We start from the raw sequence: 14717 nt of genomic DNA, 5'->3' as shown, positions 1-14717 counted from the left end.
CTAAGGGAGAGCCCCGCCACACGGCGGAGGAAACTCATTTTGGCCACTTGTACCCGTGATCTTATCCTTTCGGTCATGACCCAAAACTCATGACCATAGGTGAGGATGGGAACGTAGATCAACCGGTAAATCGAGAGCTTTGCCTTCCGGCTCAGCTCCTTCTTCACCACAACGGATCGAAACAGCGTCCGCATTACTGAAGACGCCGCACCGTTCTGCCTGTCGATCTCACGATCCACTCTACCCCCACTCGTGAACAAGACTCCTAGGTACGTGAACTCCTCCACTTGGGGCAGGGTCTCCTCCCCAACCCGGAGATGGCACTCCACCCTTTTCCGGGCCTGCTAAAGCAACACACACCATAGTATTTACACTACTGCCATCCAATGTTTCAGAATTGCAACTGCATGCAAAGTCAACTACTGTATGTATTACAGTAAAGTACTTGCAAATGAGCCACTGAAGTGTAAGAAAGCAAGATATAAACTGGACAGCACAATCACTGTTGAATAAAAAATATATTAACAATTAATTATTTAGATATTTATTTATCAACATATTTGAACACACACACAAAAACACATAAAATTGGTACCGTTCGATTCCCACGCACTGCATTGATTCAAATGTGAAAAGGACCCACCCTTAATAACACATAGTCGTTGTTCTGGATTCTACTGCATTTGGATAAACCTCTTAAAATAAATGACACACTTCAGGTTCAAATCTAAATCCACTCCAGAAGTTCACTTAGCAGAACTACGTACAAATACATACAATCGTGGTCAAAAGTTTACATTCGCTTGTAAAGAACATAACCACAGAACTTACCTCCAGAAGGTCTTGTCTTTGTCCATATAATGTCAGATGAAACAGAAATTGAGCTGTTTGGCCAGAGTACCCAGCAATATGTTTGGAGGAGAAAAGGTGAGGCCTTTAATCCCAGGAACACCATGCCTACCGTCAAGCATGGTGGAGGTAGTAATATGCTCTGGGCCTGTTTTGCTGCCAATGAGACTGGTGCTTTACAGAGAGTAAATAGGACAATGAAAAAGGAGGTTTACCTCCAAATTCTTCAGGACAACCTAAAATCATCAGCCTGGAGGTTGGGTCTTGGGCGCAGTTGGGTGTTCCAACAGGCAATGACCCCAAACACCCGTCAAAAGTGGTAAAGGAATGGCTAAATCAGGCTAGAATTAACATCTTAGAATGGCCTTAAACGTGTGGACAATGACTTAAACGTGTGGACAATGCTGAAGAAACAAGTCCATGTCAGTAAACCGACACATTTAGCTGGACTGCACCAATTTTGTCAAGAGGAGTGGTCAAAAATTCAAGCAGAAGCTTGCCAGAAGCTTGTGGATGGCTACCCTAAGCTCCTTATTGCAGTTAAACTTGGGAAGGACCATGAACGTGGACCCCGACTTAAACAAGTTGAAAAACTTATTCGGGTGTTACCATTTAGTGGTCAATTGTACGGAATATGTGCTGTACTGTACAATCTACTAATAAAAGTTTCAATCAATCAATCAACATGTAAGCAAATATTAACACTGATGTATGTATACTTTTGACCTTGCAGATTTGATCACATTTTCAGTAGACCCGTAATAAATTCACAAAAGAATGTTTTTTGTGACCAACAAGTTTGTGATCCAATCACTGTATCACAAAAAAATAAGAGTTGTAGAAATTATTGTAAACTCAAGACAGCCATGACATCATGTTCTTTACAAGTGTATGTAAACTTTCGACCATGACTGTACATACAAATTTAGTTTTATGTCTATGCTGTATAACTAATCCTATTGAAGTAAATGCATGTATATATGCTAACACCTGTCAAATAAGACTTGTTAAAGGAATCATGCTACTTTAAACAAAGATGACACAGTTATTATTAAATAGACAAGAAGCAAGGAATCATGCACTGACAGAGTTAAATTTTGCTCAATTGAGGAGAGACATGCTTTGGGCTGTACTCTAGTTACAGATCCAAACTAAGTTCTAAAGGTCCAGCCCAGGTGCTTCCTCTGTTTATTTGGGAGGTCCCTGGTCACATCACTGAAGCTGTCGCTGAGGGAAGGGGGTAACCTCGACAGCTCCTGTTAGACACAATATATGATTTTACTAAAATGAAAATGTGGTGACAGTCGTGATATTGCCTTGTCTCTGCTCTGTCTGCATCACGGTACTCGATGTTCGGCGTTGGCAGTCATTAAGCCGATTCTGGAAACAAACACTGATATGAGACTGGTTTGCAATCTTTTGGATTGCCAGCTTTGCACAGGCAAAGAAAAATACAATTTCAGCACAATTGATAATAACTATAACAATGGCCTTAAGCATAAGAGTTGTGTGATAATACATACATAATTATTCTAACAGGTTTATCCTCCAAATCTGTAGTTTCCCTCTTCTTCTTCCTTGCTTAGCAGGGTGCTGGGGTTGAACTCTTTCAGAGGCTTGCCCAGGATGCCAAATCTGGGAGGGAAAATACAAAAGAAAGAGAAAGAAAAGAACATGTTACTAATATTTAATGTGAGTCGCTCACTATGGACGTTTTCCAGTTTTACAGTACGCTTATGTCATCATTATTGCATGTACCGGTGCAGTGGTAAAACCAAATAAGATTGTCCCATAAGAAATAATGTAAATCTAAAAAAATTCAAACTATAGCGCGGACTACTATGGCGGACTGGCGTAAAGCACTTTGGGTACATTTTTACTATATATAGAAATATCTGCTCACACCAGATGTGGGAAAAACGTCACTAATGGGGCGAATTCCAAATGGCAAGATTTTTTTTATAAATATCCCCGCTATGCCCCCATGGTTTAAATTCAAATTTTCAGTTACCAAATACCCCAAAACAGGTACCAATCGGTTAGAAAAAAAGTGAGTTTTGCATAATGGGCCCCTTTAAAAGTCACAAACTGACATTTCATGCAGCCTTGTCATCGATGCACTGCTGATGCTGATGTACAAGCAGAGCCACGTGGGATTGATGACTACTTTCAATCTTTAAAATTATTTTTGCAATATCAGACTTCTTGTTAATTTTGTGGCGGTTTAGCCCATTTTACAAAATAAATAAGTCACAAATCATCGAGTCTGTTATTAACAAAACCTAACCAAGGTTTAATTATACCTGGTGATGAACTAATTACACAATCATATCGACTTTAAACACACTGCACACGAGTGAATAAAGGGCATACTTACTCAGCAGCCATACGTGTCACACTAAGGGTGGCAGTATGAACAATGCAAACACCGTCATAAACATGTGCCATATAGTGAAACCACACTAAACAACACTGTCATAATCATGTGCCATATAGTGACACCACACTAAACAACACTGTCATAAATATGTGCCATATAGTGAAGCCCCACTAAACAACAACGACAAACACATTTTGGAAGAATATTTGCACTGCAACACAACATAAACACTACAGAAAAAATTCCCAGAATTCCCTGTAGCACCAACTCTTCCAGGACGCTGCAATATAAACAAACGCCATTTGTGGATCTACACCTAACATCTACTGTAATGATACCAAGTACAGGAGCGAATCTAGTCGATGCTACTGGGATTACATTGATTATTTTTAACATCACAAAAATCTTCTTTCACCTTTTTTTAATTTATATTATGTTTATAAACTCAGGAAATATGTCCCTGGACACATAAGGACTTTGAATATGACCAATGTATGATCCTGTAACTACTTGGTATCGGATTTATACCCAAATTTGAGGTATCATCCAAAACTAAAGTAAAGTATCAAACAACAGAAGAATAAGTGATTATTAAATTTTAACATAAGTGTCGATATAACATGTTAAGAGAGAAAGTAAACAGATATTAAGAGTAAATGAACAAGTAGATTAATAATTTGTTTTCTACCACTTGTCCTTAATAATTTTGACAAAATAATAGAATGGAAAATGAGACAATATGTTAAAACATATGTGAGCAGCTAAATTAGGAGCCTTTGTTTGTTTACTTACTACTAAAAGACAAGTTGTCTTCTATGTTCACTATTTTATTTAAGGACACAATTGCAATAAGAAACATGTTTAATGTACACTTAAATTTTTTTCTTAAAACATACCTGCCAACCCTCCCGGATTTTCCGTGAGACTCCCAAAATTCAGGGCCTCTCCCGAAAACCTCCCGGGACAAATATTCTCCCGAAAATCTACCGAAATTCAGGCGGAGCTGGAGGCCACGCCCCCCCCAGCTCAATGCAGACCTGACTCAATGTTGTGACCCTCTTAAACAGGACAAAACTGCTATCTACTCTACATAGAATATAATGTAAATATATTCTACATTTAAGTGCAGTCAAGGAACATGCATTAGGGAGTCTGTTCTGAAGCCCACAGTAAAGAGACATAACTTCATCACGTCGCCTAGTTATTGACTCCAACCCAATATATTACACCGTCGACGAGAAAAATGAAGAAATACGCTTGTAAGTTCCAAAACAAATGAAAACATGAATTTCAGTTTATCCAGGAGAGTTCGAAGGGGAAGGGGTATATGTTGCCTGTAAATTTTGTAGAACAGACTTCTCCATTGAACACGGCGGCCGAACGGATATACTCAGCCATGAACGGTCAGTCAGCGAAGCACAAAGCGTCCACAGCGAAGCACAAAGCGTCCGCAGCGCAGCATCATTCACAGCCCAGTATTATGGCCCACCTCGCAAAATGGAGACCCGATGGTGTATCTTATGCAGAGACAAAGATACTCTGCTGATAGCTGGAAGCAACATCCCGTTCTCATTTGCGGATGTCTACAACAAATCCGTGAAGGATGTTCCCGGATTCGGAGATCGCTCACCAATACGCAAATGGCAGAACAAATGTTACTCAAATAGTGAAAGGTAAGTGTTGTTGTGTGTTTTTTTAGTAACCAGCAAGCACAGTACAGTTAGTAGAACAACTGTGTTTTTATTACTGTGTATTTGATAGGTGGCGTAGGAAATTCAACTATTTATTTTGTTTGTATATATAATAAAATAAATATATAGAGCTAGAATTCGGCTTCACGGTGGACGAGGGGTTAGTGCGTCTGCCTCACAATACGAAGGTCCTGCAGTCCTGGGTTCAATCCCAGGCTCGGGATCTTTCTGTGTGGAGTTTGCATGTTCTCCCCGTGAATGCGTGGGTTCCCTCCGGGTACTCTCCCAGTGGGCACCCGTCCTTAGTTCAACGTCGAGGTGACGTTGAAATTACGTCGCAACGTCACTCAACCATATCCCGACCAAATCACAACCAACTGACCCCACCACACCATATGTTGCAAATCTGGTTTGTTTTCCTCATTGGGGGACATCGTCGTTTCAACGTCGTTTCAACGTCGTTTCAACGTCGTTTCAACGTGTACAATTCAACTTGCCAAACATTCTGCGCGCATTGGCCATTTGCGACGGTTTTCAACGAAACCGCCGCTTGATGGCAGCGTGCTGCACCACTCACACCACCTAGCGTATCACAGCCAAGCTTGTGCGCATGCGTGCTGAAGTACTTCCTTTCCAGTCCAGCAAGCAAGGCGAAGAGCGAAGATTTGAATTGGAAATCGAACTATTTCACTGCAAAGAAAACCATCAACGTCCATAAAGATTCAGGTTTGTACCTTGAGATAATACTGGTTATTGATATCGATATAATTGTGGCCCTTTTACAAGAGGGTTGCAGGAAAACGAGAAATTTATCTCACGCCTATTCTCAACGTTTATTTCGACTGTATAAACTGGACCTGAGCAAACTTTTTTTTTCTCCCCAAGCAGACAACTAACAATTTTTTTTCCCCACCTGCCCGAAAGAAAACAATTGTTTTTCCAGGCTAACACAAAACAAAAATATTTTTTGGGTTCTGTACCCATTGTCTTTTACAGCCGCGCCAGTCACTGTATTAATTTACTTCCTCTTGATTTTGATCTTCAAAACACCCGTCTGGATGGCAGTTAGGTTTTTCTGGCTCATTTTAATCTTTATTTGAAATGTTGCCAGTTTATTTTAAGTACAGGTACTTTTTAATTAGTTTGACTGGTTAGCAAGGCTTTGTCTCAAAAGGCAATTCCACGGGTCGCCCATAAAAGGATCCATGTAATATTAAATGCTATGATCTTTACTTATTTTTTTATTTTACTGATAAGGCCAGTACTGCTATTACAAGAGCTTTTGTCAAGTATTGAAACTTCCAAATGGTTTCACTGTTGACCTGTTGGCCAACATGTATACTAAAATATATGACAATAAAATATCCAGACAGATTTTGTTTCATATGTTTTATGATTGACAATAAAGGACTGCACGGAGCGCAGAAATTTTGGGGGGGGTACAAAGTTTTTTCTCTTGGCACAAGAAGGCAACCAACTTTTTTTTTTGCAGAGCTTACAGGAGCAAACTTTTTTTTATATACGTCAGGAGAACAAACTATTTATTTTTCAGTTTTTGCTAAACAATCTCTTTTTTTCCCCCAAAAAAACATACCCTCCCCCACGTTTCATCTGGTCCTCCCCTAAGTCTATGTACATGTACCACTACCGGTAATTGAAAAGCAGAACGTTAATGCAAGGCAATGTACCAATGATTTCAGTTTATGCATATATGGAACGACATAGTACACTTGCTATGATACATATAATACCAAAAAGGATAATTTTTTGATAAAACTGTCCTTCCATGTGCAGAAATTGGAGACAGTGGACGAGTTGATAAAAACTCAACCAAGCAAAAACGATTTGCTGGTAAGTAATTATAACATTATAATTGTGTAGCTGTTTTTACATCGGAAATATTATTGTATTTAGGTAGAAATGTCAGGTTATGAAATCGTATAGATAAAACACGTGTAGATAAAACAGGCCCTATACTTGAATGTATATGTATGTGTTTGCCAGCCCCTTCCCCCAGTGTATGCTAAACACATTCTCTTGTATATTTGCAGACAGCCAGGCTCTCAAAGATTGGTGGATATGACTTAAAGAGCTGTTTAAGCACCATCATGGACATGTATTTTCCTCTTTCTCTACATATATATTAAAGATAGGCGATGTAAGACCCAATTTCTAATCTATGAGTGCTAGATCGGGAATTATAATAATGCAAAATTCCATACTTTTTGGCCTGCATGTATGACTTGCGTGTTCAATTTCAGGCTCATGATAAATGAATTAATGTCCAATCTGAACATGAAGGGGAGAGGGGGAAAAAAATGCCTTCGCCGAGACGAAGCTGCTCGATGTAGTCACAGGTGAGTTTGTGTGTGTGTTTAATAATTTCATTAACTTGATTGGGGTAAACCATATGCACCCTTAATTAATTTGTATTCTTTTTGCCTGTTTACAGCTAGTGTCTTGGAAACCCAGAAGGGGACTGAAACGATGGTCCATGATGCCATAAAAAATAAACTGAAATATGCCCCAGGACGGAAGAGAGGATTAGGATAGGCATCACAGGCTAAATAAATAACTATATCGATTGACATTCTCCATTTTCTTTGTACTTAATTTTAATTTTGCATTATCAGGATTCAGCCTGGAGCTACTGTATATATGCACTATGTTTTGTTGTCTTTAATTATATTGATATATTGGTTGATATTACGTTGATAATTGGTTGGTGGATCTTAGGTTGAAACTGAAAGTTGAATCAACGTTGAAACATTGACGTACATTCTACGTCAGTATTTAAACATTGATCCAACTTTCATTTTCAACCCAAATCCAATGTTATTTCAACACGGGAAAGTAACGTTGTTTCAACCTTGATTAAACGTCTCTATTAGGTAGAAACTGAAAGTTGAATCAACGTTGAAACATTGATGTTGATTCAACGTCGGTATCTAAACAATGATCCAACTTTCATTTTCAACCCAAATCCAACGTTATTTCAACACGGGAAAGTAACGTAGTTTCAACGTTGATTAAATGTCTCAGTTAGGTGGAAACTGAGAGTTGAACCAACGTTGAAACATTGACGTTGATTCAACGTCGGTATTTAAACGTTGATCCAACTTTCATTTTCAACCCAAATCAAACGTTATTTCAACACGGGAAAGTAACGTCGTTTTAACGTTGATTAAATGTCTCTGTTAGGTAGAAACTGAGAGTTGAATCAACGTTGAAACATTGACGTTGATTCAACGTCGGTATTTAAACGTTGATCCAACTTTCATTTTCAACCCAAATCAAACGTTATTTCAACACGGGAAAGTAACGTTGTTTCAACGTTAATTAAACGTCTCTGTGCCCACTGGCCTGGCTTCCTCCCCCTTCCAAAGACATGCACCTGGGGATAGGTTGATTGGCAAAACTAAATTGGCCCTAGTGTGTGAATGTGAGTGTGAATGTTGTCTGTCTATCTGTGTTGGCCCTGCGATGAGGTGGCGACTTGTCCAGGGTGTACCCCGCCTTCCGCCCGATTGTAGCTGAGATAGGCGCCAGCACCCCCCGCGACCCCAAAAGGGAATAAGCGGTAGAAAATGGATGGATGGATGTTTTATAGTGCATGTATGTACCCACTTGACACTGGCCAGCTGCTGGTTGACTTCCTCCGTTAAGACCTTGTTGTCAAAGCATTCGGTCTGCACTGGACTCAACCCTCCGGCCCTGCTGCCAGAGAACAGATGGGGTGACTGTTCTTTTGGTGTGGGCAGCAGACACACCATCAGTGGGGAGCGCTGATTAGCTATCTTGCTCAGTGCTGGATGCCTCTGGAACATGCTGGGTAGAAAGTTAGCAGAAGTATGAATATAACTAAGATTATTTATGCACCAACACCCACATAATAGACAACGCATTTCACTTTATGTGGTATTTCCTGTTGTGTCAGTTTGCAATTTTCACATTATACTTAAGTTCTGTCCATTACCCCCTAAGAACCAGTAATTGTTTACAGTGGACATTAAGGTTGATTTGTAATATTCTCCCTTTTGTTTCTTATTATTCCACTTGCGAGTTTACTGTTTAAAGCTGTAGCATGGTTCCAGCTACTCTTCTGTTAGAGCAGGGGTGTCAAACTCAAATACTGAGTGAGCCAAAATATAAAACTGAACAAAGCCGCGGGCCGAGGTTGATCAAACTAACCTTTTAGTAAGGACCCAAACAAGTTTTTCATTGAATATTGATCAAACAAGGCTTATATAACTTTATAGTGACATGCAAAATTGAGTTTTAAATAATAATAACAATAATAATTAAAAAATATCAATGGCATATCAAATCAAATTTAAATAAAAATTAGATGCCTCTTTTGTATTTGCAGCCTTCTGAGGTAAATATCAACATTAACTTTTTCCAGGGGCTAATACATCTGAAAATAAAATAACAATGAATAAATCAACCATTCAGGCCTTTTTACTCTCAGTTAATGTCGGGGCTCAGGTGGGCGGGGTTTGGGGGTTTTGTTGGTAGCGGGGAGGGGGGTAATATATTGTAGTGGTCCGGAAGAGTTAATGCTGCAAGGGGTTCTGGGTATTTGTTCCGTTGTGTTTTTGTTGTGTTTATGTTGTGTTGGTCATTCTTGTTTGGTGTGGGTTCACAGTGTGGCGCATATTTGTAACAGTGTTAAAGTTGTTTATATGGCCACCCTCAGTGTGACCTGTATGCTGTTGATCAAGTATGCCTTGCATTTACTTACATGTGTGTAGAAGCCACATATAATACGCGACTGGGCCGGCACGCTGTTTGTGAGGAGGAAAAACAGACTTGACGACAGGTTGTAGGGGACTCTAAAGGCAGTGCCTTTAAGGCACACTCCCGATATTATTGTCCGGGTGGAATTCGGGAGAATGGTTGCACCTGGAGATTTTCGGGAGGGGCACTGAAATTCGAGAGTCTCCCGGGAAATCGGTGAATGCGGAGTTACAGCGGCACCGCTGTATAGCACCAGCGGGCCAGCTCTAATGTTAATTTGATATTGCCTCAATGGCCAAATCAAAATAAACGGCGGGCCAAATTTGGCCCGCGGGCCAGAGTTTGACAACTATGTGTTAGAGGTTACCAAGCACCGGTGTTTGGAAAATGACTTTTAAAAGTAATTAATCATAATTACTAGTTACTTTGCCCCCCCCAAAAAATGAATTTAATCACTAATAGAATTACTCTTTGATAAATGTTAGTAGTAAATTAGCAGAGGAAGTACTTTTTGTGTTACTTAAAAAAGAAAACTTCAAATATTTGCCAAATGCAGTTGAGATGTTTCATGAGACCAGAGTGTGTATATAGTCATGTTCAAAAGTTTACATACACTTGTAAAGAATATAATGTCATGGCTGTCTTGAGTTTCCAATCATTTCTACGACTATTTTTCTGATAGAGTGTTGGAGCACATACTTGTTGGTCACAAAAAACGTTCATGAAGTTTGGTTCTGACATCACATGGACAAAGATAAGACATTCTGGTGGAAAGTTTTATGGTCAGATGAAACAAAAATTGAGCTGTTTGGCCACAATACCCAGCAATATGTTTGGAGGAGAAAAGGGGAGGCCTTTAACCCCACGAACACCAAACCTACCGTCAAGCATGGTGGAGGTAGTATTCTGCTCTGGGCCTGTTTTGGTACCAATGGAACTCGTGCTTTACAGAGAGTAAATGGGACAATGAAAAAGGAAGATTACCTCCAAATTCTTCAGGACAACCTAAAATCATCAGCCCGGAGTTTGGGTCTTGGGCGCAGTTGGGTGTTCCAACAGGACAATGACATACAAACACATGTCAAAAGTAGTAAAGGATTGGCTAAATCAGGCAATAATCAAGGTTTTGGAATGGCCTTCCCAAAGTCTTGGCTTAAATGTGTGGACAATGCTGAAGAAACAAGTCCATGTCAGAAAACCAACACATTTAGCTGAACTGCACCAATTTTGTCAAGAGTAGTCAAAAATTCAACCAGAAACTTGTGGATGGCTACCAAAAGCGCCTTTTTGCAGTGATACTTGCCAAGGGACATGTAATCAAATATTAACATTGCTGTATGTATACTTTTGACCATGCAGATTTGCTCACATTTTCAGTAGACCCATAATAAATTCATAAACGAACCAAACTTCATGAATGTTTTTTGTGACCAACAAGTATGTGCTCCAATCACTCTATCACGAAAAAATAAGAGTTGTAGAAATGATTGGAAACTCAAGACAGCCATGACATTATGTTCTTTACACATGTATGTAAACTTTTGACCGGGACTGTATGTGCCTTTAAAGGGGAACTGCACTTTTTTCGGAATTTTGCCTATTGATCACAATAATTATGAAAGATTTGATGGCTATAGTTAAAGAAAAAAAAATTCTAACTCTTAAAAAAACCTAAATGTGCTTATACGACTTTTAAACACATTTATTTAATATTTCGAATTGTCTTTCATAATTATTGTGAACAAACGGCAAAATCCCCCCCAAAATGCAGTTCGGACGAGTAGTTTGCGGGCGGTTATGGCAGGTCTGTTAAATCTTTTTACTGTAAACCCAATCTGCACTTTTGATACAAGTTTATATATTATCACTACTTCATTGGGTTACACGTCAGATATGCTACATACTACACTTACTTCCGAGCATTTTCTATGAGGCATACTTGCTCTGTTGGCATGGCGTTTCTGGGTGTTGTTGATAAATGGCTTTCACTTTGCATAGTAGAGTTTTAACGTGCAGTTACAGATGTAGCGACAAACCGTAGTTACCGACAATGGTTTTCTGAAGTGTTCTTGAGCCCATGTGGTGATATCCTTTACACGCTAATGTCGCTTTTTGATGCAGTATGGCCTGAGGGATCAAAAATTACGGGCATTTGATGTTTGTTTTCAGCCTTGCCGCTTATGTGCAACAATTTCTCCAGATTCTCTGAACCTTTTGATGATATTACGGACAGTAGATGGTGAAATCCCTAAATGTCTTGCAAATAGCTCGTTGAGAAATGTTGTTCTTAAACTGTTGGACAATTTGCCCACGCATTTGTTCATAAAGCGGTGACCCTCGCCCCATCCTTGTTTGTAAATGACTGAGCATTTCGTGGAAGCTGCTTTTTATACCCAATCATTGCACCCACCTGTTCCCAATTAGCCTGTTCACCTGTGGGACATTCCAAATAAGTGTTTGATGAGCATTCCTCAACTTTCTCAGTGTTTTTTGCCACATGTGCCACCTTTTTTGAAACATGTTGGAGGCAAATGAGTTAACATTTGCAAAAAATAACAAAGGTTTTCGGTTCGAACGTTAAGTATCTTGTCTTTGCAATCTATTCAATTGAATATAAGTCGAAAAGGATTTGCAAATCATTGTATTCTGTTTTTATTTACCATTCACACAACGTGCCAACTTCCCTGGTTTTGGGTTTTGTAACATTACCAAGAGGCACTCTGGCTGCTTGACTGCTTGTTTCCCGGCCGAGTGATAGAGCCGGTGACAAGGCCGCAAACTGATGTGACATCCTGTGCAACAAAGGTATTGCAATATGGCACCGTTTGATTTTGCGTGAAATGGTACCTGGTAGTACCGACAGATTTGGGTCGGTACCATCCCCGGATGCGAGAAGCGTTTTTAATGCTCTGCTTAAATACTTATTCTGAATTTGTAGACAAAACAGAGGAGGGTTTCATGGACGATCGTGCGAGTACTTTGGATACAAACACAATAAGGTTTTTAAATTTTATCGACGCAAACAAATGGAACCAATAAGTGTTTGATAACATTTTTATAAAAGTCAATTACTTAATGAGCAGTTGGAGTACATTCATTTAATTTGACAAAAAACTAACTTTTCAATGCCTCACTTGTCATGAAAGTCACTGCACATCTCTGGTTTTTAGTGTCAGAGTTCCAAATTTCGGAAAAAAAATAACCTTACATGCAAAACACAAACGTCCGCGACAGAACAACACAATCCTTTTGTATCTCACATGTGCCAATACTGCATTTATCACTCAATCACCAGGGCTGTTGCTATAGCAACAAGCTCTAAAGATTCTTACATTACAATCTGCCCCACTGTTTGACAGCTGGAAGTGGTGCTGATGTGAATCCAAGTCATGTAGCGTGAACCCACCGGGATCAGACTTCAAGCCGAGCGGTTGATTATTATCCTGCAACTTGTAAACAGGAACACGCGTTTCGCCTCGGATGATTTATAATGACACTAATGGTATGGCAGCAAAGCAACTAATAGGAGACCAGCAACGATTTGTTTGATTTTTATGTTTGCTCTCGTTGCTTTAAAGCCACTGTTTAGAGCTGTTTGCACCATGTCTTTGCAGACAGAAAGTATACTGGATCTACAGTATATTGGACATCCTCCTGAGAATAGAATAGAATTGAAAAGAATAGAATAGAATGGACTTTATTGTCATTATATTTGCATATAACAAGATTAAAGACTCCAACTTAAGGTGCGGTAGTGGGAACAAATATGGGGGGAAATAAATAACACAAGAGGTAATAAAGGAAAAAACTAACAATTGAAATAAACAGATTACTATCCAATAAAAATAATAAGCAATCCTGTACAATATACAAAACACTATACAAAATGCAAAATAATGTACAATTTACAGAACAAGACAAGTGTACCGAAGTAATAAAAAGGAATCAGTGTGGCACTGTATTGTATTGCACTCGAAGGGTAGTATTGCACAGTAGGGTATTAGGGCATGATATTGTATAGGGGTATTGTAAGTTAGAGTTCAACATGATGAAAGTTCTGGTAAAGAAGCTGGCTCTGAGCCTGTTTGCACCTGTAGCGCCTGCCTGATGGTAGCAGGTGGAACAGGTGGAAGCCAGGGTGTGTGCTGTCTTTTGTGATGTCTTTTGCTTTCTTGAGGCAACGGGAGTCGTGTAAATCCTTCAGGGAGGGCAGGGGACAGCCAATGATTTTTTGTGCAGACTTTATGACCCTCTGAATCGCCTGTTTGTCTGCTTCAGTGCAGCTGGCGTACCACACTGTTATGCAGTAAGTCAGCAGGCTCTCGACAGCCGAGCGATAGAAGGTCACCATCAGCTGCCTCTCCGGTCTGTTCTTTTTCAGCAACCTCAGGAAGTGGAATCTCCGCTGGGCCTTCCGGATGACCGCAGTTGTATTTTGGGTCCAGGAGAGGTCAGCAGATATGAGGGTGCCGAGGAACTTGAGGAGTTGACTCTCTCCACCTCCTCGCCGTTGATATAGAGGGGGGTAAAGGGAATGTTTTTCCTGAAGTCAAAGATGACTTCAGGAAAAATATGACTTCAGTTTTCTTATCATTAAATGATAAGAAAACTAAATTTATGGTGTTTAGTGGTGCAAGGACAAATTGTGAAGCAAAATTAAAATTAAATCAAGTGGAAATTGATAGAGTATATGAAACTAAATTCTTGGGAATAATAATTGATCATAAACTGTGTTGGAAACCGCATATTGAATACATAAAGGGAAAAATATTCAAATCTATTGCTATTCTTTATAAAGTAAGACATGCCTGCATGTGTTGTATTATTCTTTTATTTTTCCATATGTAACGTATTGTGTTGAAATTTGGGGAAATATTTACAAAACAATCATAGACCCAATAATAAAACTTCAAAAAGGGGTCATTAGAATAATACACAAAGCCTGCTACTATGAACGTACCAATCCATTATTTATGAGTTCAAATGTATTAACATTTTCAGACATTGTGTTTTTAAAAACAATAGAAATGATGTTTGGAGTAAAGAACAACAGCCTT

The 14717-nt window shown here is 39.4% G+C and overlaps 1 protein-coding gene across 1 annotated transcript in view; it reads right to left on the bottom strand.

Annotated features, from left to right (window-relative positions):
• Nucleotides 1-571: 571 nt before the first annotated feature.
• LOC133539454 (protein phosphatase 1 regulatory subunit 36) overlaps nucleotides 572-14717 on the bottom strand; it is a 57540-nt gene continuing 43394 nt past the window's right edge. Inside the window, exons 10-12 of the mRNA XM_061881452.1 lie at nucleotides 8548-8748; nucleotides 2373-2484; nucleotides 572-2229 (exon numbers count right to left, since the gene is read on the bottom strand). Of these exons, the coding sequence (XP_061737436.1) occupies nucleotides 2391-2484; nucleotides 8548-8748 (295 nt within the window). The 3' untranslated portion in view covers nucleotides 572-2229; nucleotides 2373-2390. The remainder of the gene's footprint in view (nucleotides 2230-2372; nucleotides 2485-8547; nucleotides 8749-14717) is intronic.

Source organism: Nerophis ophidion, linkage group LG21, assembly GCF_033978795.1.
Source record: "Nerophis ophidion isolate RoL-2023_Sa linkage group LG21, RoL_Noph_v1.0, whole genome shotgun sequence".
Taxonomy (NCBI): Eukaryota; Metazoa; Chordata; class Actinopteri; order Syngnathiformes; family Syngnathidae; genus Nerophis; species Nerophis ophidion.
The sequence above is the reverse complement of the archived record's forward strand: the minus strand, read 5'-3'. Positions and strand labels throughout refer to the sequence as shown.